General features: G+C 44.1%; 1 protein-coding gene across 1 annotated transcript in view; it reads right to left on the bottom strand.

Moving 5' to 3' along the window:
- The window catches only part of ArgRS (arginine--tRNA ligase-like protein), a 90,524-nt gene that overhangs the window by 34,516 nt on the left and 29,715 nt on the right, over window positions 1-26,293 (bottom strand). The window contains exons 7-9 of the mRNA XM_055073362.2: window positions 23,712-23,816; window positions 7,057-7,235; window positions 1,464-1,573 (exon numbers count right to left, since the gene is read on the bottom strand). Of these exons, the coding sequence (XP_054929337.1) occupies window positions 1,464-1,573; window positions 7,057-7,235; window positions 23,712-23,816 (394 nt within the window). The remainder of the gene's footprint in view (window positions 1-1,463; window positions 1,574-7,056; window positions 7,236-23,711; window positions 23,817-26,293) is intronic.

Genomic DNA, 26,293 nt, shown 5'->3' with positions numbered 1-26,293 from the left:
TACTTCAGACAATCAATGCTTTTAATGTACTAATGCCATCATCGCAGTGCACATATTTACGATAGCTGAAATTAGTGCCCATTCGTGCCACGGCATCCGTAAAAACACCTGTCAGGCATGTGATACTCCAGAGGCCTTCTGCAATTGCTGTGATTACAGCAAAAAACATCCACCACTTCATACCCCATTGTCTGTTTAAACGACAGACCCCTTTTGGAGTGGAATATTCTGGGTCCACAGAACAACACTCAAAGTGCACTGAATTGAATTTTCGGGTTTTACATGCCAAAACCACGATTTGATTATGAGGCACGGTAGCTCGAGATGCATTTTGTTGTTTTCCTGTTGCGTGGTATTTTAAGAGGGTAGCACCGAATACCACCGAAGTGAAATGTGATGGCCACATCGTGCCGCCTGCAGCAGGGAACAGCGATGGTGGTGGTGGTGGTGAAAAGCTTTTATTGCATAATAAAAGGAGGTGTGAACCCCCTAGGGGGAACCCACATACTGGTTGGTGTCTCTAGTCCGGGACCCCATTGGTCAAAGCCACCGTCCTAGCTCCCTGGACGAAGGCCCTTTGGGCCTAAAGGTCTGAGCAGCCTAGCAGGGCTGCCTCCCAGTCCTCTCATGTAGGGTTGGGAGTTAAGGCTGAATTTCGCTGGCAGGCCCATACCATGTGGTAGGTGTCTGCTACCTCACCACAGTGCTGGCACCTACCAGTGACCATAGGGTCAAAGTGTTTCATATAGCTGGACATAACACAGTGTTAGTGAAAAGTCTCAGGAGCATGTGTTCATTCGCCATGCCGAGCCCCTTAGCAGGCATAGGGTATCGGCGATGACTATCTTTATAGTAATCTAGAATTTCTCTAAATCTGGTGGAGTTGGCCCTCATCCTGGTCAATAGCACGTTTGAATTATCGCCTACTAAAAGCGTGCTACCAATGGCACTATGCACCCCAAAGTGATAGCTGTGAATGCAGCGTGCGATGGCCTGGGTGGAAATTTGCTGGTATCGGAATAAGGAACTGTGCACGCTGTCGTTTTCATGTGAGACGGGGGGCTATATAATGTTCTCGATCGCACGCACCTCGAGCCTTTTCTTCTTCACATGGGATCTAATGGCCAGAAAACATATACGACCGCAGTCTGCAGCAGGGAGCGGCAGCGCGTTTCAATTATCGCCTATGAAAAGCATGCGCTACGCTTCTGACGGCACCATGCGTTATGAAACAGATAGGCAAAGATGCTTATCACAATAGGATTGGCAGTGATAGCTGTGAATGCTGCGTGCGATGACCCCAGAGAAGATGTCCTGGTACCAAAATGAGGAATTGAGTGTGCACACTCAACATGTGCAGCACATGCATGCAGAGCCTGTGGGCTCTGCATGCATGCGAATGCAACATCTCCAAAAAGGTCATTTTCTATAAGTCAAGCACACAGCTCTAGCAGTCAACTCACTTGTCCTCGCCCAGTACAACACCAAAGCAGCAATGGTCCAGTCGCACCTTAGAAGTGTCTACATAACCGGCCCTTTGTCCACAGGCAAACACAGTGTTGAAGTGCTGTGCCTGAAAAAATACAGTGGTGAGCTCTTGAGTGAGGCATGCAACAGCAACAGAAATTAAAAGATTGATGAGACAAAAACTGGGATGTGCCTTTGCCTTATGTATAGTACACATATGCAAGTGCATGCAACAGTGCGACTCAAATTTGGATGCCAAATTCTGATGCCAGTGTATATTTTACAGCTGGCTCACACTTGCAAGTGATTGTGTGTTGAAAGGTGTTTGTATGATTTATTATGGACCTTATAATCGTATTCTTATTCACCTTTTTATTTGCGCAGACACTGAGTAGCCAGATTTAATTGTTATAGCCAATAATGAAGCATGGGAACATTGTAGTAAGTGGTTTATTTTACCACAGAACACACAAAAGTTCAGGGTAAGGCAGCTGCTCATTGTTACATTCGAGTACACTCGAACCTCACTATAATGAAATGGGATATAACGAAATAATGAAAATAATGAAACTAATAAAATTCCCCTTGAAATCCTCACAGAATACGTGGATTTAAAGCCACGTTTTAACAAAGTGAAGTTGTCGTCCTGCCAATCGGAAACGATCTAGATTCGTCTCCAATTGCTCGTCTCGTTTGCCGCGGCAGTTCAGAACTACTTCTTCCCCACGTCGGATATGTCGTCGAGCAACACTGGTCTTTTTCACTGCCATGCATAGCAGCACATCTGCACATAAGCATCTCTTCACTTTCGCACTTTTCCGCTGACCTCTCTCCCTTGCACATGCCTTGCTGCGTGAACCGCACCATGCTGCGCAGCTACGCGTGGCGGTGCGAAAGATTAGTGCATGCGCTTCTGGACACTGCGCAGGCAGGTGCAGCGGGGTATGGCCTCCGAGATCTCCCCATCGCAATCTCGACGGTTACGCGCAAGATGCACCATGCTACCCGGTATTGTGCAGCGGTGCGGAAAAGTGCATTCACTTCTCTCTTCCTCTACAGAGCGCCGCACATGCCGGACCTGGCCTCAGAGACCTCCGGGTGCAATCTGGGGGTCATGCTCAGGTCATGCATTAGGGTAATTTTTTTACCTACACAGGTACGCGAGTGTAGCTAGCGTAGGAAGTTGACATTTTTTGTTTACTTGGTGTACAAAAGTGTAGCTCCACCCACCTACACGAAGCGATTTTTTAGAGCTGTAGTTTAGCATGAAAACTATACTTTCTACACTGGTTTTGTTGACTGTAGGCAGCAGGCGACAAACAACCAGACTGGCGTTGCAAAGGCGTGGCACCATTTTGCCTGTGACTACTGGCACTAATATAGCGACGATAGTGAATAGTCACTGCAAGGACGGTAGCAAAGTGCTGGCACGGCTATGTGTCACAGAGGAAGGTGAGCGAATCTTCCAAGAAGATAAAATTATCTTACTCTCAGATGGTGCAGGCTGCTTCAGACTACGCACTGTATTATACGCATTGAGAAGCTGTCTTCGTGCGCTGCACATTTGCTATGTATTTCGCTGTAGTTAGTCTAGATTTGTTGATGAAAGAAAACTCGTACATTGGCATTTAGTTTCAGGCATGGGCATATGCGCAGCCAGTAAGTGCGAAGTCAGGCAAAGTGTGGAGTCGGGCGCTTTCCACCTGCTGATGCAGAAGACGACGCGTCGTCTAGTCTGATTGGCTACAGCCCAGCGAGCTAAGTGGAAAGCGGGTACGAAAGACCATCGCAATGGAACAGAAGGCAGCTATCTAAAGGCTGCTGCATCAGGTGCTAAGTCGCATGTTGCACATGCCGAAGATCCTTTTGTTCTTTCATTCAAATTTCATCACATGCGTGGCCGTGTAGTGATACCATGGGCTGCAAAGCAGTCTTCTTATTCCATGTTTACAATTGTGCGCCCGTTGGGCATATATTGCAATGAACGGTAATAATGGATATAACGAAGTAATTTCGGCTGCCCCTTCAACTTTGTTGAAGGGGCAGCATAATGAGGTTCGACTGCATTGTTAACAGCGATATTGCTATAAGTGGGTTCGACTGTGCTTCTTTTTGTCTAAATAAAATGTTTGAATGTTTGTCCCTCTGCTTTTTGTATGCAACCCGGTTATAACAATTATCGGTTATAACAATGAGATTTTCTTGGCACTTGTATGTTGTTATAGGTGGGTTTGACTGTAGAATGATTTCACTTGGCTGTCCTACAGCTGTGGTTAACAACAAAAATTTTCTTGCCCCAATACACTGCAGGTATTATCTGCCAAAACACGACAAGAGAATGAAGTAGTGGGAGAGCTGGAACAAATTCATGATACAGTGCAAGACATGAGACAAAGAAAAAGTATGGATGACACGAGCAGCGTCTTTCGACTGAATGTTTAATATTGGCATATGTTTTCCATAAACGTTCAGACGAAAGACAGGACTCGTGTCGTCCATACTTTCTTCCTTGTCTCGGTCTTCTTGCACTGTGAATCCCGAAAGCATGGCCAACATGTCAAAATATTGGTTTTAGTCCACTTTCAGCCCTAATTTGAACACAGAAGTGTTTAACTCTTTCCCTGCCCTGCCCATTGGGCATCATTAGCCCGTTATCGATGGTTTGAAATGCCGATTTTGAGACCTTCTGCACCGCTCACGAACGCACCGCATCATCGGAGGTGAAGAAGGGGAACTATATTCTTGTTTCCTATGCAATTTGCTTTTCTTCCCACTTGGCACTTATTTTTGAACACGCTCCGAAGTCTCACGATCGTCAAAGTAGAAAGTAAGAACGGGAGCCTTTGGAAGAAGCATGCGCTTTGAAAGATTGCGCGATTCCACAGAGTCTGTGGCTGATTTTATTGGTGAATCTAGCAGCAGTGAGTCTGACGATGCTGCCTCTTTGTCGGACTTTGACTCTGAGAGCAACAACTATGCAAACTAGCCTGGAACAACGGTGGCCGCAGAGCAGTTAGTTTTGCTCTCGGCTGTCTTCGTTGTCGTTTGGAGTTCTTGAGAGCCTGGTAAGATGAAGACTTCTAGAAACTGCAAGAAATGCTACAACGATAGAAAAACCGAGCAGAAAGCAAGAGTTTACTGCAAGACATGCAACGTTCTGATATGTTTTACATTGAGGAACTACTTTTTGCATGGCACGGCTAAACGTAGTGCTTGCAGTTAAATTTTTGTAGTGGAAGACCCGTTCAATAAAAAATTCAGTTTTTTTCGGAGATAGTGCTTATTAGATGGCAATACCTTTTGCATATCTCATCAGTTTTGTTAAATTTTTTTTTCTTAGTAGATATGAGGGGAAGTCACAAAGTAAAGGGACGTTTCAGAAAAGGTACATTTATTCTAATGATAGAAAACTGAAACACACATTATTTTTTTTGCATAACCTCCCTGCACTTCAATGCACTTTGCCCAATGTTTCACAAGTTTTTTGATTTTGTCAGAAAAAAAGTTTTTGGGTTGCATCTGTAACCAATTTTGCACTGCATCAATGACTTCTGCATCGGTTGCAAATCTTCTTCCCCTGAGCACTTCCTTCAATGGTCCAAACATATGAAAATCGCTTGGAGCCCGATCTGGACTGTATGGCAGGTGTTCCAGCAATTCAAATCCCAACTCCTTTATTGTTTCAGCCATCCGTTTGGCAGAATGTGGCAGAGCCTTATTTTGCTGCAGGATGACACCTTTTCAGAGTTTTCCACGATGTTTGGATTTCATTGCACGTTTCAGTTTAGTTAGCAACACATCACAATAGTTCTCACTGGTCACAGTGTTGCCTCTTGGATCGAAATTAACGGCTACCACCCCTTCTATGTCTCATAACAGTGCTAGCATAATTTTACCAACTGACGGCCGACGTTTCAATTTCTTAACTTCTGGTGATGATGAGTGTTTCCAAACCATGCTCGCAGCCTTACTTTACGGTTTGTGATGATGTACCCAAGTTTCATCTGCAGCAACAATTTGCTGTAAAAATTCATCTCCCTCACGATGATAACAGGCCAAATGTTTACAAGAGATGTCCAACCTTTGTGCCTTATGCTCCGCTGACAATTCTTTTGGGACCCACCTTGCATACACTTTCCGAAAATTTAGCCTGTCATGTAAGATGGAATATGCTGAACCATCACTGATGTGTGAAGTATCGGTGATTTCGTTCACTGTGATTCGTTTGTTTTCCATCACCATACCCTCAGCGATTTTCCAATTGTCCTTAGTCGTTGATGTCAATGGCCTGCCCGATCTTTCCTCATTACATAAAAAAGTTCTTGCGCGTTTGGAATGCTCTATCCATTCGTAGATCTTGCTTTGCGATAACTGTCACAGACTGCACTTGCATTCAATGAATAATTTCCGCAGGTTTAATACCTTCCGCAAACAAAAAGCGAATCACTGCCTTCATTTCCTCCTTGGTGCAGATCGACAATGGAGCTGCCATGTTTAATAAATTGCTACACTCTAACGGCTAATGCAGGAATAAGAGTTACACGTTTCATAGAAGTGTTGCAGACGGCAGTAATTCAGCGCTGGATACTAGTAGCAGTGCTACCAAACCCTAATGCGAGAAATTGCAAAGGTCCCTTTGCTTTTTGACTTCCCCTCATACAAGCGTGTGTTTAGAAACTTTGTTCAATTTTATCCCACAATCTTGATTTAGGCAATTTATCTTTTTTTATTACATATATCTCGTTAATAAAGCTTTTATGTGTGAAAAGTGCATTCATTCTGCTTTTTGTTTACCTATTACAAAAAATACTGAATGCAGTAGTTTCTTCAGAAAAATAAATGTGGTGTAACCTACAAAAAACACCTATTTTCCGGTAGGGAAGGAGCTAAAGTAAGAATGTGACACTAAGTGCATTAGATAGACCGGTTTTTTGGTGGTGAACTGTCATTATTTTGTTTTGATTTTTGTTTTAAGTGGGATATAAACCTTTGATGTTGACCTCTGTCTTGTGCTCGGCATAATTCATATGCGACCACATTACTGCACAGTTGTGACTCTTTAGGCAGTTGGCATGTCCTACGTGGTACTGAAGTGCAATTTGCCTCAGCACATAAGGACTCGACTGTGTGGCTGAGTCCCAAAGTCATTACAAAAATTATGTTTGTCTTGTCTTCTCATCATGTCTCCCAGAGCATGTCAGAATGTCAGGCAAAAGCTCTCATAGTCCACTTCTTTTGTCAAAACAACCCCTGTTTCTTCTTACCTTTCCATTGACACTCCTGCCATTGACACTCATGCCTGAGGTAGATAGTACCAAAGGAGTGCTTATTGTGAATGGAAGAGTAGAAAAGCACTGAAGCACTGCTCGTGAGTTCTCCTGTGCACATCTGCAATCAAAATCTTCTGAGGTTTCACAGATTACTTCAAAGGCATAACACAATGAGGCATACTCGCTTCCTAACTGGCTTTTGAAAAAAATGCATTGTTGTTCCATGATGAGGGAGGTGTTGGACTTCAATTAGATGACTACCAGTCAAGAACACACTATTTTAAAATGATTCACCATAGCTGCCTGTCAAAGGACTCACTTGGCCAGCATCCACAACGTAGATGATCCAGTCAGCTTTCTCCTGCTGCACTCGATGCCTGAGCGCAGCCATGTCAGATGTGTCATATGTGTAGCCACCATCACTTTTTACGATCGTCAATGGAACTGGCATGTTTTCTGCAAACATCACCTTGCGGCCGTCGTCTTCTTCCAGAAACCCTGCGCAAGAAACACAGTACAGTAAGGAAAACACTTTCTTCACTTGAAGGAAGGTTCAGTGCAAAAATGTATTTATGCAATAACACGCATGACGGGGTTTCAGCGACCTTCAACGGCGTCTGCTTGGAGCTCAAACCAGATTGACCATCGGAGAGGGTCTGGCAGGGAACATGAGATGATGTAAAAACAAATAACAGAAGTTTAATACATCGTTACGGGTGAGCCGTGTTCCAAGACAAAAGGTACAGGAACTTTTGGCGTGCGCTCCTGCATGCAAAGGCAGAGAAGATCTGTCTGTGGCATCTCGCCGGCCTTTTTATATGCTACACCATCCGGGCAACCGTATTCTCTCTTGCTCCTTGGTAAAGGTTCGTGTCCACACAATGGTCAGGGCACACAGAGGAATACGGAGGAAACCCACTGTCTGGCAATCCACACACAGGAATTCGGAGAAAAACCACTCACTGGTGTAGAGGGCTTGAACTGAGGACAGTGGAGAGTAGGATTTGCACTGGTGCATAATTCCGTCGCGCACACTCGACGGACAAGTCTTTTCATGCTGACGAGCATGACGATTAGGCACATTGTGTCTCAGGCGCTTGGCATTCGATTCCTTCATCACCACACGGAGTGAACCATAACACTGTACCTTTACCATCCAGACATTGGCACTATGCAATCCATACATTTTCTTGTGCCGTTGCTACTGTGTGCTTGCTAAACCAAGTTATTTTTTAATTTTTTACTCAAATGTTAGACGCTGCAAAAGATGATAAACATGGTTGAGATTCCTTAGCAGTGTAAGACCACATGTTAGGCTGATATTCATGGCTTCTATAGCATCATTTTACATACAATCTGCACTATAGTTAAACATGTACATAGTATCTGCTAAGAAGACAAAGCACACTGCAACATTAGAAATGATAGCACTTGCCATACTAACACAAGTCATCAGATCTTTAAACTATGTTTATGAATATATCAAATGTGCAACTCTTATAGGCCGAGCATTAACCCTTCACTTATCAAAAGACAAACAGGGCTCGTCCACTCAGTACTCATTTCGATTACTGAAGACAAGCTCAGCTCGTCAATTTCTGATACCAAAAACCAGCTCAGCCCGTACATGAATCTAGTTGTGTTTAAGTTCATGGATGGTGCTAAAAAAATTGCAAACAGTCGACCTTCCTGCAAAATTGCAAGCCTTCCTATTTTTCTCAAAATGTCTCCCAAGAGATTCTTTAGGGTGATGACTCCATCTTCCTCTTTTCCTGACACATTTATTATTGATGATAACTGTATACAAGATGAATACACAATTTCACCTGCCTTCAATGATCACTTCAAAGGTGTATTCAAAGGAAAAACATTATTGCTTGCCTCACTTTTAATTGGACTTGCCTTCAAGTCCCAATGTTGTTTCCAAACACAGTATCTTGAACTTGTTGCTAAACATTAGTGATAGGAAGTCTCCAAGTCTTGATGATATTCTAAATGCCTCTTGGAAATGTGATGCACAATGGAGTTCAAAGTACATGTGTGTCTTATTTAGAAAATTGCTTGAGAATGGTGTGCTAGCAGAGTGGAGAACAGCCAGAATAAAACCTTTCATAAACCAGGAAATAAGACACATATTCAAAATTGGAGTTTTATTTTCACGTACGTAAAGGCTTTGCGTACGTAGAGTTCTTACATGTGAGCAGTGCGCCGGTGCAGAAAGCAAAGGGTTTGCGTGAGTCTCACGGACATACGTGAGACTCAAACGTTCGTGTGCGTGCCTTGCGCATATAGAGAGCTCTGCGCGGCGGTCTCGTGTGATCTCGAACAAGCGAGAGGATCATTGCAAGATGGCAGCCAAACAGGCCGAAAAGGTAGCTCCGTGCCTTCGTTTTTCTAAAAACGACTTGCATTTGTTGCAAGATGTAAGGGAGTGCAACTCATTCGAGGACAACATGCGGTATAGCACTTCTAGGCATTGCGAAGCTCCAATAGGCACAAGAACACACTTTTACGTGTTTTGCATGCCAATCCAACTCGACTGGCTTGGCTTTGATTTGTCTTGGATGTCAATGGCTACAGCAGTGTTTATACCTGGCGATAGATCGCGATACATGGTTGCTTTTAGCGTGCGTCGCATACGTGTAGCTAAAAGCGTTTCAGGTGCAGTGCATGTATGGTACGTAGAGCTTTCATGTTTGTGTGCGAGAAGTCTCAGCGTACGTGTAACTAAAACTGTTATATTACCGCTCTAGTTCACTTATTTCAACAGCATGCAAATTATTAAAACACATAATTCATAAACATATATTTAGTTTTCTTGATGAACACAAGGTGTTGACAAAAGCTCAGCCTGCATTCAGGCCTGGCTTTTCAACCACTACTCAGTTGGTTCAAACAGTACACAACTTTGCCAAAACAATCATAAGAAAAAACAAACCGATACTACGTTTACGGATTTCAGCAAAGCTTTCGACAAGGTTTCCTACAACAAGCTAATCATAGATTAGTATTTGTACTTAATTAACAATGACCAGTTATTAAAACAGATGAAAGCCTATTGTTTCATCTGGCATTTTATTTTTGAAATGTGTTGACCACTAGCGCCACACCACGTCAAACATGGTGTGCTGCGCCGTGTTCCCTTCCCCTCTACTGGAAATAAAATCAGTCTTTGCTTGGTCCTTGTTAAAGGCAGTTGTCCTTTTTTCTGCGGTGCTCCGTGCCCTGGCCGTTATGCCGCTTTGTCGGCCTTCCCTCGGCTGGCGTCGTACCGACACCATTACGCTACAGTGAAAGCTTGTTAATTCGAACTTCAATAATTTGAATTTATGGATAATTCTAACTGTACAATTTGGTCTGGCCAAGCTCCACAGAAGTCTATGCATAAAATAGTCTTAATTCGAATGCTGCGTCGCCTCCGAAACGGAGAGAATGGCGAGAAAAGGCAAAATCGGGAAACATCTAACCGGCGTGAGATCGGCCAGAAGGCAGCGGCGGCTGCCTCCTCTCTGTTTTCCATTGACCTCAGAGATTTCTTGCCCGTCGCAAATCTTGGGGGCTTTGCAAATCTCCTTTGCTGACTATGTCGACGTGGACGAAAGTGCAGTGGTGTGTGGTGTGCTGACAGATGACACAATTTCTCAGGTCAGAGGCGCTGAACCTGTCACTGCTAGTGACGAGGAGGAGGAGGAATACGAAGCGCCAGTGCGGCCCTCCGCTGCGGAGGTCATGGCTGGATTGGATGCTACTCGTCTCTTCTTCAGTTTTGAAGAAGGCAAAGAGGAGGCCTTCCGCCACATTCGCTCGTTAGAGCAAAAAGTGCTAGCTGTTGCCTTCAAGGAAAAAAGGCAGACTACGATCACGGACTTTTTCAAGCATTACATTTCTGACATTTCCTACTGCTTCCAAATCGCTGTGTACTGTTGTTGTCCTTCACTTTCGTTAGTTCGAACTTTTGTTAATTCGAAATGAAGCGGCTTCCCCTTGTGGTGCGAATAACGAGCTTTTACTGTACACTTATCTTTATAACCGATGTCAATTCATTTTGATTAAAAAGCTTCTTTCCACATTGTTCCTGTTGATTCGTCAGTTAATAAAATAGATGAAGGCCTATCTTTATAACTGATGCCAATTCGTTTTGATTAACAAGCCTTTCCACAATGTTCCTGTTGATTCTGGTATTACCCAGGGATCTATAGAAATCTCTCAACAAAAACCACACATTATGCTGATGACTGTGTTTTATACAAAAACATAAATTCCACTAATGATCAAGCTATATCAAATGAAGACTTCACAAAAATGGTTGCTTGGTGTGAACAATGGCAAATGCTCAATTAGCTGCAGCAGAATCGTCCTCATGAGAATAACATCAAAAGGAAAAACCCTCTGTTCTTCCCCTTTTCTGCTAGCAATAATTTTCTCTCTGAAGTAATGCACTGTAAATATTTAGACTATACACTACACATGGCTGGGCAAAGATGCTTTAAATTACATTATGATACAGATACAGATACACGATACTGAGACAATAAGTATTTGAGGTACAGATAGAAGGTACTAAGAGATTAAATGTATCCAATACAATGCTCACAATTTGTATCACAACATACTTTGATATGTTAGCTTGTACTCATAGCTCTGCTGTAGAGGCTGCTGCAAATTTATGATAGTTGGCTTGCAAGTTCCTTATCTCCGGCCAACAGAGCCCTTGTCATTCAAATTTTCTCTACTGACATGTAAGAATTTCTTTTGACCTTCTAACAAAGTCAGAGAATTTAACTTGTCAGGTTGAACTAAAGCCCCTGAAACTTTGTAAAGTAGTGACGTTTTCCTCTCTCTGCCTTCACTTCTCCTCATTTCTCCTCTCTTTTGCGCTCCCTCCTCAACCATGGCGCCACCTACAACGCTTGAGCGTAGCAGACGACCTTTTGCAGAGTGAATGCACGCATAGCAAAGCAGTGTGCTTTAAGCGTTCGCATAAGCTTTCTAGCTCGGAGTAAATTTCTGTACAGCATGAAATTTCTATATGGAAGGTTATACAAATTCAATGATTGCAGATTTCTTTGTCATGTTCTGATAACGATTTTTAAAAAAGTATCTAAACAAGCGCTAATGCCGTACCATAATGACTCCTAATGTATTGCGTGCGCTACCATTAGGTACGCAACATCTGTCAAGCGCGTCTTGCAAGAACTTGTTTCAAATGGTCGTAAATAATATGTTTACAATCGAATGGCAACATCCAGGCCTCTAGCAAGCCCTCAGTAACCTAAATATACCACACCATCCTTATTGTGTGAATTCGCAGCGGGTATCAGCTATGACGCACAAAGGCTGGAAGAGGGCACGATTGCTGCTATGAAGGTTCGATAGAGTACTACAAGCTACAGTGCTGCCAACGTGCGTGCTGGTGCTATTATGTTTCTCGTGCCTCAAAACCGGCAGAAATATGTGTGGCCGATCAGCAAGTCGGGATTCTGCGCGTATAGAAAATGAAATCAGTTTTTTAGTATTCATTCGCGATGCGGGAATGCGATAACAGCACTTCATTCAAGCTCAAACAAGAGCATAGTGAGCTCATGTTGAGTAAATAATTTTTTTCAGGTTTGTGACTAATCACGAATAACATCTCATTGTGCATTATTACGAAGTGGCACACTTGTTGCAAACCAAGTTGCACTAAGGCGCATGCATTGAGGATGGTTGCGCTCGCTCTAAAATAACATTTGCAAGATACGACTTTATTGATGACCGTGCAAAGAATTGCCAAGCTATGATGCGGCCGAAATTGCAGTAAGTGAAATGATGCAGTCGTTGATATTTAGGCACCATTTGTTGTCTCATTACGTAATTAAACACACCAGCCTAAGTGTCCTACAACAAGTGCGCCTCAGAGACATAGTGGCTGTACGAAGTAATATTTGAGTGAATGCGCAAGCAAACGACTAAACGAGCGTGCCAATGACAAAACGAATGAGCAGCCGACAACTAGACCAACCAGTAAACGAGCAGGCGACCACATGTCTTCTCCGCGAGTGCTCCACCCCTGCACCTTAAGTTTCAAGCATTTTAAAGCTCACACAAATTAGCATGTACGTCTCAAAGACCTATGATGCTGTCGTTCGTTGACAAACAAGCCCTGTAACTCGGTTTTGGGAGAGCATGCATGCCTTTTTTTTTCCTATCGCAAATCCACTGGGTGATGAACATGAACATGATGAACATGAACAAAAGAGGCAAACACAGCTAGAAGAAATAGCCGAGGCGCAGCTCACCGCGCAATTCGAGCGCCTCTCTACCACCAAGATGGGCCGCAGTATACTGACGTCCCTGGGTTACAACCCCCAAGCTTCCAGCCGGCAACCGTGCGAGATCACAGATGAGGTGCGGGCCCACATTTACGTGGACCCCATCCTGAAGAACATGCACCCAGAATACAACCAAGAACGGCGGCAGGCGCGGGCCAAGGCCCTCACTGAACAATACGCCCAAGACCCGCACGCACGGTACGTGGACGCAGCGGAATACAAGCGGGAAGGCTTTGCGGCAGTGGTCGTTGCAGCGGCTACCGGCACCAAGACAACGGCGGCAAGCGTGCAGTGCACGAACGCCACAGACGCTGAGGAGGTTGCCATCGCTCTGGCGATCACCGAGGCCGAGTGTCGCACCGTGCTCAGCGACTCGAGGAATGCCGTGCGCAACTTTGCCAAGGGGCGAATATGAGCGCCGGCGGCTGCCATCATCGGCAAGCTCCAACTTCAAGATCGCGGCAGCACCGTCCGTATCAAGTGGTTCCCGGTGCACGCCGGCGAGTGTGCATCCTCACCGAACCACAACGAGACGGCCCATTCGGCGGCGCGAGTGCTTACTTTCCGCGCCGCCGAGAGTGACCGTTCCGTGTGGTGGTTCGAAACCAAGGACAGATTGACCAGTTATGCCGAAGTAACCAAGTGTTACCGCTTAGCTCGACAGACAATGCTGCCTCACCACCCAGCACTCAATCGGGAGGAGGCCGTAATACTAAGGCAAATACAGACCGCGTCACTCCTCGCCCCCGCAATGCTGCACGTGCTTCACCCAGAGCTCTATCCGAGTGGGCTGTGTGGTGTTTGTGCAGAGGGTGTGGCGGACCAATGGCACATCATGTGGGACTGTGCCAGGTTCCCGACGGCAGCTACCTCCAGGACTTACCCGCCCGAACTTCAAGGTGCACTGCAGTCTACAGACAAGGACTCACAACTATGGGCCGTCCAGCAGGCCCGGGGTGCGCTCGAAAAGCACAAGCCTCATGACCTTCTACAAACTGGCCCAACTGGGCTAGTGTAGAGTAGGGTATAACCCCGGGTCGACGCTTGGCCAGCGTCACGACGCGTTGAACCGTCGTTTGCCGGCACTTTATTAAAGTTATCCCTATCCTATAGCTATTTGCTCTAAAGAAGGCAAGTAAGTAACCACAAAAGGCAGAGAGTTGCTTTCCTAAGATGAGTTGTCACACTCGAATCTCAAAGTTTGTCAAATGGACTGAGCTGAATCTTAATAAAAGTTTCATAATCACATCTTTGCACACAGGCTCACATGCCCACGTATTTAGGCCATTGCCACACAAAACTATTATAAGCGCACGAAATACTACCACGTACTGCTTATACAAGCAAAGCACACATCGCAGTGGAATTGTGTTAAAGCATGCAGACAAATGGCAACTTGCTCAGTGAACTGTGCAATATGTTCTCCCTCTCAAGTCGATGAATCTATGTTTTTCTTAACCCGTCGCGTTTACCGGATGGTATCAGGAAGAGCTTCTAGCCTTTGCTGAAACTATTTTCGCATACAAAGGTGCAGCAGGTCATGCTGATGGAAAATGCCGTGAAGGGACATTGCACTTGCCACAAAACTTAGTTGAAGGCATTTGCAAACCAAAACAACATGGAAGAGCAATGGCACCAACATGTGCTACTCACCAGTCAGTAGATGCTTCTCAAGCAAAAATGGCAGTGGAGAGAGACTGTAAACAAACGAAGCCGGCGCGAGGGCCCACGTAATGCCATAAGGCCAATAGCGACATGACGTCGGCCTCAGCCAGGACGCGCGAAGAGGAGGCGGCATTCTTCAAAGCGTGTCACTACTTTGAAATTTGAGGGGCTTTAGGTTAAACGTCCCAAAACAGCACAGTGGTTTATAAGGCACACCGTATAGTAGTGGAGAGCTCCGGATCATGTTCTTAAAAGTGCACCCAATGCAAAGCCCACAGGTTCGAATTTCATTACGGAGCGCCTGCGAGAGTATTAACATTGACTGGATCAATGCTCGTAATGTGTACTCAAGTACTATAAATCTGCAGCTAAATGCACCACTCTTCCAGATAATATATTTTTGTAGTGTGCAAAATTCAGTGAAGAAGCTCTTAGCTGGAACAGCAATGCATTTCACGACACGTTCAGTTCATATTTCTCAAAACTGCTTCTAAGTACCACATTTCTAGAAAAAGGCTAAATGACTTCAATTCTGCAGTTGCATCATTCCTCCAAACAACAATGTTTAGGAGGTTAATTACTCAAACTTTGCCAATTATTAATACTAGCACCCCACAGCATCTGAATTTCTCAATTGTGTTTCATTATTAGAATATTAGCACAAAAGTGTCGTCTCGTAGATTAAGCATTACCTGCCATCATCTGCTAGCTTCAGTGACTGTGAATGTCTTTTGTGTATTTTTCTATAGGTTTATCTTGTATATTAAGATACACAATATTTCATGGGACGTATGGGAAAATATCGATACAGTGAAACTTTCGTTAAACCATACCCACTTAAACAGTAGCTTCATTTTAAAAGTAATAAAGTCAAATCCCCGACTCAGCAGCCATTGAATATAATGCGTTTGGTATCCACATAAACCGTACCAGCTTATTGCGTACATGTTGGTTAACACATAGTATTTCCACTTTTCGTTGTGCAATCACAGTGGTACATCACAATTAGAATAACGGCGGTAGATCAGCCTGGCAGAACAACAAGCCTCAGAGATCAGAACGGCTTCCAAGCACAAACGGAAAGGGCACTTGGAAGGGTGAAGCCACATCACCATCCTTTCGGCATTGCGCCAGAGAGCGTTGTGGCCTGTGTTGTGGCGAAGTGCAAGCTAGGACTCGTGTCATGCCGAAGGTCGGACAAAAACCGGGTGCTCAGCATAGAAGAAAAATTGGATATTGTTCGTGCTATTGAACATGGCATGAAGTCGGCGCTGGCATGCGAAAGGGATATATCGTTGACTAGGTTGTGTGGCATTTGGAATGCGAAGAAGTTGCTCGGCAGTGCTGCTGCAACCGCAAAAAAATGTCGGCTACGAGATTTGACTTTTCGCCATCGTTGCCTCTGTTATTGCCAAAGTTTCACCTAACGACAGTGATGAGGACACGGAAAGCGACAGCACGGGTGATGCAGGTCTGACAGTGACAGAAGCTGCATGAGCCTCATGTGGGTGTCACCCTAGAAGAGGGGGCTGGTAGAAAAGCTGGCTTGCAGCTTAAGTAAGTTTGAGGCTGCTGCTAGGATGCCACAACATCAAACGAAAATAATAGACTTTTGTTGTGCGAAGTAAATAAACACTGCATGTTTTTTTACCTTTCATTGCACTCTCTCTGAGTTCCGTTTTTTAACAGGTGTGGGTTTCTCCTCCCGTACTCTTGGGACAAAGGAACGACAACACAGTAATGGAAACAATCACAAGGGCATTTATTGCACCTTTCATAGATCGATGCCAGCTAGCCGGGCTGCTACCCACAAAACATGCCGATGGGCGCGCGACAAATCTAGAAGTCCAACTCACCGCGACCGGATAGCGAGCGAATATGTTCGGCCCATGCTGGATCCCAACGCCTGGTCGTTCGCGTGTACGGTCATGTGAACAGTGGCGCGCTCGAAGGCAGCCACGCAAGACGGTCTCGCAGAAGCATGGATCGGCGCCCGCGCGGGACGTCCGCGCCGCTCAACGATCTCGAACCCAAGAGCGGGCGCCTTGTCTTGCCGGCACCCAAGTAACCCCGTAGCAGCGCGACACTCGCGCCATCTCTCGCACTGCGCTTCAGCCACTCCGACCGCCGCGAGCCACGCGGCGAAGCCGCACTGAGACGGGGGCTATGCAGGAAAACAAGATATCAGGGGACGCGCGAGAGTCACGCATCCCCACACAGGTAAGTGGGCAATCTCGCGCTATTTCAGTTAAGCAGTACTACCATTTAGTACATACTTTTTCCAAGCTCCAGCCAACTTTGGTTTAAAGAGGTTTCACTGTACAAGAAATCCAAAGAGTGCCTTAATATAGTATCTAAGATATATGTACCTTCAATACTGCCCAGCCCCAACACTAGAGCCTCGTTGATACGATTCCATTTCATACGACTGCCCGGTGTCAACATTGCAATTGAGAACACAAAAAATTACACTACAGTTAGGCTTCTTTCTTAACGGTTAATGCACTCCCAGAAAATGCAATCTTTCTTCACGAACGTTCAGTAGATAGCTAAACTGCAATCGCATGGTACGTTTTCTGGCCACTAGATCTCATGCCAAAAAAATTATGCAGATCCCATGCGCTGTGAGAATCTATGTAAGCGGAGCTTTCTGTGCTGTTCACTTTGATTGACGACACTTAACGGTGATGTTGACGCCAAATGTTTAATTTATTCAGCGTTCGGTCCAATACGAGTCGTTAGTGGATGCTAAACGTTACTTTGTGTGCACCACTGCTGTTTGTCTGCGCAGTACACAGAACACACAGTGAGATGTGCTCGCTTGAGGTGCTGCTGTGCCCCCCTGTTCATAACCTTCGAGAAGGTTAGCATTGGTATTGCCTTACTTGGCACATTGCATTGTGGCAGAAGTGTTTAACGTAATTTAACTTTAATTATGGGGCTGTACGTGCCAAAACCACAATCATATCATTAGGCATGCTGTAGTGGCGGACGAAGTATTAATTTGGGCCCTCTGGGGTTCTTTGACATGCACCTAAATCTAAGTACACAAGTGTTTTTGTATTTAATGCCCATCGGAATGTGGCTGCCACAATTGGTATCAAAACCGCAACCTAGAGCAATGCCATAGACACAAAGCCTACCATGGTGGGCGCAGAAGTGTTTATTTGACGTGTGACTGCTTCCGCAGTATCGCATAGATGCTACGGTGCTTTAATGCAACTTTGCATGGTGTTTATTTTTCAGAAATAGCAGATACAGTACCATGTCTAGGAGTAGTAGCGTTTCCTCACTTTCTCAAGCCATCTCTTCGCTCTCCCACCCTTCGCTTATGTATGGAAACTGCAAACGACGGGTGGCAAGGCTGTCATTTACTCGTTTCGTGACTCCGTAGACTCTACCCATTCTCTACCTCTATTCACTGCAGGTAAGCACTACAGTTTCTGCAATGCTCTTGCAGGGAGTCATGGATAATTACAGCTGTCAAGAGGGTGTTATGGAAATGCCCAGGGAGCTCCAGAGGGCATTGTGCACATGCGACGCGATGGAATGGTTGAAACAAGTTTCTCACGTCACCTGTCTTCTGTGCCAAGCCCTTGACATGCACATGCATGCTTTGAACCACCTCCCGACACGGCGTGCAAGACAGCAACAGCAGTAGCAGTGGAAAAGTCAAAGGAAAAGGCAAAGAAAGCTTCACTTTAAAAAATGACGAAGATCCAACATGCCCTGTTGGAATCTATATACAGAGAAGCTGACGAGACAGTGGTTATGCACACCTTCTCATCTGGCACAAGGATGCCCCGTACAAGGAGCTCTGCATTGCAATGCACCTTTGAACGCACCCAGCATTACAGGGGTTGAAAAAGGCAAGCTGACTTTCTGTGCCATTTGTATGGGGTACCCGACCTCCCCCTGTAGGCACAAGATGCGACTGTCGATGCAGTTACTAGACTGTGCAATGCATGTGCTACATGAGGCCATATCCTCTGGTGCCCTCTTCCCCGTCTCATCATGGCTCTCCACGTCACGGCCCCCTCACCCTCTCCATTAGCAGCCAACAACCTGTATGTGCAGGCTGGCTTCCCCCCTCTACTTTCCACTGCTGCAGGTTATGGGACATCGTCCTGTAGCTGAGTGTGAGCAGTTCGGAGAGACTGTAGCAGCAGCTGGCAGCAACGGTCAACGAGAGGCACTTGGCGGTTTGTAAAGAAAGCTTTGCATTAAAATAAATTGATTGAGAGCAGTAGACACCCGCCACGGCACCTTCCCCATACTATTCACCCACCCATGTTACCTTAAAATGTTGGCATGCACTCAGTTTCCCCTTCCAGTACAACCAAATCTCCTTACGCGTTGTCAAACATTGCATTCACATATATCACTAGTAACTCTTTGTGATAAGCATCTTTAGCTGTCTGTTTCACAGTGCATGTGTCATAGTGCCGTTGGAAGTATACTGCACACATTTAATAGACGATAATCCAAACGCACCACCGTTCACTGCTGCAGGCGGCGCAAAGTCAGCGTCATGTTTCACTCTGGCGGCATCATATTCCAATATCACCTACCAACCCAATTTCACCTAGGTAACGTGTCTTTGTCTCAAAACACTACACAATAGGAAAACAACACGACTTGTCTCGGCTCGCTCTGGTCCCACTAGCTCAGTGCCGTCTCGTGCCACAACTATTCTCAACAACTGGGCATGTCAAAACTTCCCGCCGAAATTCACCAGCTGAAAAAGCTGCTGACCCATAGGTGAATTTGAGGAACGTAAATGTAAGCTTGTGAAAGCCGCAAAAACGACAACGCACATCAGCATCCCATGATGTAAAGATTCGCACAATGCTTCGTAATACACAGATTCCAACTACAGTCGAGTCTGCTAATATTTTAAATGACTTTGAATTAAATTTTTTTTCCAGTTAGTACATTTATTCTTGCAATTCTTCCCAAAACATAAGAATGAGTTTCTACTGTATATAACCAATAACCTTTTCTGGACAAGACATGTAGATATACAGCCATGGCCAAGTGTCTTTGAAAGCGTTTCTTTTTTTTCTAACAAATTAAAAAGAATTCAAAAGGAAGCTGAAATTTATTTGCTATTTTTATGGCTGTACTTAAATAATTGAACTGCTAAGGCAAAGTAAAGTACTGCCGGTGGCAGATACGAATTACACTAACCGCTTAAAATTCTTTTTTTCAACTTTTCATCGGCCATTATAACTAGACATGTGAGAATACTCAAATATTACCGAATCGAATAGTGAACATTCAAATAACCTACCATTTGATTTCTCGGATATTCAATATCTTCAATGTGGAGATCCGCATAGTGCCACAGGTTGCGTACATCGCATAGCCCCTCTTGTGCAATGCCGCCCAAACGAGCATTTCACTTCGTTTGTGGTGCAAAAAGAGCGCTGTGGTTTGGCAGCCCTGGCTAACCTGGTAGCAGACTGTCACTGCAAATGCTTCCCGACACCAGCCCAATGCGGGAACTGCACAGGGTGCCCCAACGCCACAATTGGCAGACAGCACCGTGTTGACGGGGGCCACCTTTGTCGGTACAAGGTTTGTCCAGGTCGAAAGGACCGAGTGAAATGATAATGCAACGATGGGCAGTGAAAATAGCAACAAAAACAGTACATATTTTGTAAAGTGCAAAGATCGGCCTGATTAGCTGCTGATAGACGCACAGATCATGTTGGATACGCGGCGACCAACTTGACGTCGCTTGAACAGCCATCAATTTGACCTGCACATGTGATCTCGATACCAATTATAGATGAGCCATCTGTACGAACATATTAGTGGCAAGCATTCCGTGACGCCTTGTGGCAAATTTTCATCCTGGCCACACTGCCTCAGCCATCAGGACTAATTGGCCCTGCTTCATAGCGTGTAGGTGATTAAAGTTACGGTCTGATGCCAAATCGACACAGATCTGCTTGGAGCAGCTGCAAGACACTCGGAAAGCGAACAAACTGCCTTGCAAACGAAAGTGAGAGACAGCGGATGAATGAGGAGGAATAGGAAGGGAGGGGGAGGTAGCGATCACCCCACGAACTTGCCCTGACCCTCCAGATTTTGGATTCTTTGACAGGTGACAAATTAAGCCGAACCTGACAATGAAATGGCATGAATGGCACCTGCTCTTTACCGTCGGTGCCGGCTACATCCGGAGCGGCATGAAGTCACGTAATGGTCAACAAGGCTGATTCTTGGGCTAGTTGGTACGGTTTACTCATAATGGACAGCGCTGTCCCGTGTCTCTGTCATGTCCCAGTCTTTTTTTAATTGCGCTAAAGGCTTTGCCACGTGATGAGCAGTCCTTTTGTCTGTCACGCAGATTGCGCTTAGATAACCCAACTGCTGTAAAGTCAGTTTAACCCTTCTGTAATTAAAAAGTGGAATGAAAAACTTTCTGTGCAATAAATAAAAGATTGCCACAAAACACAGGTCCACTATTCAACTGATGACCTCACTGGCATTCAGTACAACAGAACATCACTAATTCGTTAGTTTCATATGAAAAGAAAAGCACTCGATTCTATTCAACAGAAACTCTACTGATAAAAAAAGATATTTTCCAGACCTTCATATACTAGAACTGAGCTGTAATCAGTTCTAGCATGCTAATTTGGTGTTCCCTTTAATAAGAGTATACTGTAGTGTATACTATCTTGATTCCTAGGTACCGAAGTTACTCATAGCTTGCAACATTCTTGTTATGCAAAGCTACAATGCTCCTGAGCTTGTGCAGCGCCAAATCTTCCTGCCCAAAATTTGTAATAATTAAATTCTGTGAAAGATATTCTGATGTTTGGCTTTTCATTGTCTTGATTCGATTTTATATTCAATTTAAAATCTGCTATTCAGTATTCACACTCTACTAATTATAACGTTGATGCATCAAGTATTCTTACTTGAGCATTCTTCCTATCAATTATCCTGCTCACACCATGTAACAATTGCTTTAAATATTCTTATTTTCCACAAACAATAGTAGATTGAAATAAACTTTCAGACCAAACAGTAATACAGGATTCTCTGACGTGTTTTGAAGTGCAGCTTTTATCATGACCTTCTCTCATGCCTTCTCTCTTTTCTGCTGATTTTTCTTCCCCACTTGTATTTGATTATGCTTGCCAATGTTTATTACTGTATTGCACCACTCTGCATCTTGTATGAGATTGCAGTATATATAAATAAACAAATAAATAAGTAAACTTTCTGCTTGCATAATTTTTTTTCCCCTTCTTCCAAACATTATTCATTTGAATAGAGCTCTGGCTGTGCCTTGATGCGCTGGTTTCTTTGGACCCTTAAAGAATTCTGGTAATCTGAGAATGTTTTCTTGGGAGGCTCTGAAAATGTTTTCGTGGGAACGTTTTCATGCTGGCTCTTAAGTGGAGCAGTATTACAGTGACAATGATAAGCACCCAGGAGTGGGGTGAACATTTCGCCCAGAAACACAAAGCACATCAGTTGCAGTGTGTAGCGAAGAGTCGCTCCGAAAGCAAATATTTTGTAAACAATGTGGGCTCAAGGTCGCGGCTTCTGACCCCAAAGACCAATTGAGGCTCTCAGAGCCGGCACTAGGCAGACAAACAAGGAGCACCACTTTTACTAAGACTCATCCAGGTCCCAACTGCCATGGCAGCTAGCCCTGAGCAAGCTCGGCCACGCGCCACGGGCACATGCCCTGAAAACGGGCATCAATGTGATGATGGCAGCATCCAACAACGCAAAACACAACTGAACAAAATGGTTGCTTGGGTCAGTTGGTGAGGCACCTTCGAGGGTGCCTCACAGAGCAATGGAAGCAACAGGCACAAAAAAAAAAAGGAAACATAAATTAGTGCTGTTCACGTCTCCTTTTTTGTCCCTGTTGTTACCATTGCACTGTACACCCTCAAAGAAAACACGACATGAAGATAAGCAGCATCGAAACGCAATGACAAGACACTAGCGGAATGAGTTAGTGCCATCTATGGGTGTAAACAAGTTGAAAGACTCTCCACACAGGAATAATTTGGTTCAGTGTCTAATATGCGACTCCTGTCTCTGTCAGATGTACTGATTTTTATTATTGTGCACAGTACGCAGTGTGTCACAATGGAGTGCATTTACACAGAATTTCAAAAAAAAAAAAAAAAGGGAGGGAGGGGGGATGCACGAGTGTCATGAAGGATGTCTGCCCGAACAGGTGACCAACACCAAATGTAACCCAGTTCAGTTTCAGCTCTTCCTGTTGACACAGACAAAACATGTCAAAAAGCTAACCAGATATGTTCAAACCAAGAAATTATGTTACGCTAATTTCACCATGAAATTGTGGGTAATTTTAATCACCTCAGTGTTAACCTCTTTAATGATGGCATGCATAGATACCCCCCCCAAAACATTCTGCAAGACATTGTACAAAATGTTGTGCAAAACATATCAAGAATAAGCATAGTCAATGAAATGAAAAATATTTTGTAGAAACTTATTCAGCAATAGGGGAGAAACAACAGGCAGAAAACTGTAAGTGGACATCACCACAAGCCACCCATGGCTTCATTTGAAATTTATAAATACAGCTCTCGTCATATGTGAACCACTGGTGTACTATCGCGCTCAGCATGAGCTACAATGCAAAAGCATGTGGCAAAGCAGTTGTGCATTGTAGTTCATACCGAGTGCAATAGTACATTTCATTTGCTTTACATGACGTGTGCGACACCAATGCAGCCGGAAATCTTGCGTTGGTCTTTCTCCACTGACCATGCTTTCACAAGAAAGCGAGTTGCTTGCCAAACACTTGCTGCCTGTCATTCAGTGTTGACTGGAGACATTTAGTAAGAAACTTTGCAGTCAATACAAAAACTCAAGAAAAAAACATTTTTATGGTGAATTGCCTGTAGGCAGCAACCATCAAAAAGGGTGAATATAGCAGATGAACATAAAATTTGCTTTTGGCAAGGAAGCTTCTAGTGGTCCTTACCTCGCTCTTCAAGGTCCTTAACAACTTCTCCCATCATGTCTTGGTAGAAGGACTCCCCTCTCTCTATTAGTGTTGCATCCAAACGTTCGTAAATGGTTTGGAACTCTAAATAAAGAGACAGAAAGCCTTCGTTTTTTTATTTGCACCAACTGCAAATTCAAGACAGGCCTATCGTGATATTCCCTGCCAATGTACATAAAGGGTCTTGAACACTGCTTAAGTACTGCTTTTGCAGCTCAATAAATAAATTTCTTAATTGTAAAGCTAGCTTTTCTGCAAGGCAGGCTGCAAAGCTAATAGCAGTGTAATCAGTTTTGCAATCAGTACACATACATATGCATAGTGTAAGCATTTTATGAGATGGAAAATCATTTACCTGTTATGTAGACAAGCCTCTTGCGATGAATCTATGTGCATAGATAAGTACACTGGCATGCGTATTTCACAGTTTATCTTAATTTGAACAATAACTGAGGCCGAGATTAGGCTGGCAGATGTTTTGAAGCAGAAAAAGGCCTACTAAAGCTTTCAAAACATAATGATATCAATCAGGCCCAGTTTCGCAGCTGCAAAGTGCTATACTCTCTTAGCTGTGAAGATGCGATGTAACCTGCTTCCAATAACTGATGTCCTTAGCTTTTGAGCAAGCACGGATACTAGAAATGGTGCTGCTCAGTGCATTTCTCACTTTGAATAAAAGTGGCAACACAAGAATCGGAGGAGTACAATACTATGTAAAAGTAACAGCTGACTGCTATGTCTGAATGCCCATTAAATATTAGCCCATTAAGGCCCAAGAAAACTCTACCAGATGGATTTTATTGATTTTTGGTACACACTGGTCCTTTCACAGTGTAACTGCATTGTGAAAGCTTTATAAATTTCGCTTTTCATTTCAAACCGTACAATGGTGTACTTAATAAAGTATGCTGAGCCTTTATGGGAGCAAAACACGATTCAGGTCCTGAAAGATATGCTATAGACTCGCTTTGAATGGTCAAATTAAACTTAGTGCAGGCCCGCTTAGCCGTCTGGTGGCGAAATTAGCATTTGTGGCGACTATTCTTTGTTTGGGAGGTGTTCTTACTGTTTACAAGCAGGGAACAGGGAAGAGCTTTGGCATTGCTTTCCCAGATGCATGTGGTGATACTATAATTGATACAGAAGAACACGCAATATTCTACGATCAATGCAGGCATACAAGGGTAGAGCACCGAGCCCTTGCTTCAAAAGTGGTTGAAACACATCAACGTAACAATGACCTCTCTTTCGATGAGTCAATTTCTTGCATTATAATTTTGTTGCATTATTTGATCTATAATATTTTTGTTAGAAGTTTCTGACCCATCATTAATTGGTGCCTGCCTCTGGTTCCTGAATGCGGCTTGCCCTATATTTAAAGGCAAAGTCTTTCTTGGCGAGTCACCACCACCTTTCCGGATCGGATGTTTCCAGCCTCCTTGGGCTAATCCCAAAGATAGTAGAGTCTAAAAATGTGGGCCAATATGTACTAGTGGGTGTGCTGTTATGTGCCCCTGGGGCCAATTGTCGCTGTGTACGAATGAATTTTTTTTATATATGTATAAAATTGTCCTATGGCCGGATTCAAGCCCAGGACCTCTAGCATAAAAGCCCAGTACTATTACCATTACGCGACGAACTCTTCCTCCACTACAGTGCACCTTAACATGATCTTGGATTGTAGCGCGAAGGGACACGAACACAGACTAGAAGCACACAGGACGAGCGCTAACTCTCAACTAAATTTTTATTGAAACGAAGAACATATATATATATATAGGTGATTGCAAAAAACCGCAGCATGAACATGACAAGGTATAAGAACATGACAAGGTATAAAGACATCAGTTAAACATATCAGGAGGTAGGGAAGTCAAAAAAAGGAAACAACAAAAAGGCACTACTACCGATTAACACACGTGTTGTGAAGATACTGAAATTCGCATTCTAACAGAGACAAAGATGCATGGCTAACGCAAGTATCTCATAATCTTGATTTGGAATGCCTCGATTATTTCCCGTGTGGTTTGGCATTTGTGTTTTGAAAGCATTTTTGTGTCTTCAAACAAAGGTTTACAACCACAATTGAAACAATGTGACGCTAGATGTGAAGCATTAGGGTTGTTAAGTGAATGTTTGTGTTCTTTAAGTCTAATATTAATGCACCTGCTGCTCTGTCCAATGTAAGTTTTCCCGCACTTGAGTGAAATCTGATAAACTATACCAGTGTTACAAGGCACAAAAGGGGACACATGTCTAACACTGCAATCCTCTTTTCTTTTTTTGCCACCCTGTTCCAAGTTTGCTATTTATCATAGGGCACATGACAGACAACTTGATGGGGGGCCGAGAAAACTGTACTGACGTCATATCTATTGGCCATGTTCCGTAAACCATGGGATAATCTATGTACATAGGGCACCACAGCTAACCTTTTTTCTTTTTCTTGTTTCTAAGCAGGGCTTTTTACCCATATTAAAAGCTTTTCGCAGGTTAGTGAAAATAAATGCACAGGATAACTAGCCTTCTCAAGCCTATAAATTTGTTGTGAAAAACTTTGT

Source organism: Dermacentor andersoni, chromosome 4 (assembly GCF_023375885.2).
Source record: "Dermacentor andersoni chromosome 4, qqDerAnde1_hic_scaffold, whole genome shotgun sequence".
NCBI lineage: Eukaryota > Metazoa > Arthropoda > Arachnida > Ixodida > Ixodidae > Dermacentor > Dermacentor andersoni.
Note: the sequence above shows the minus strand (reverse complement) of the source record. Positions and strands in the feature narration are given on the sequence as shown.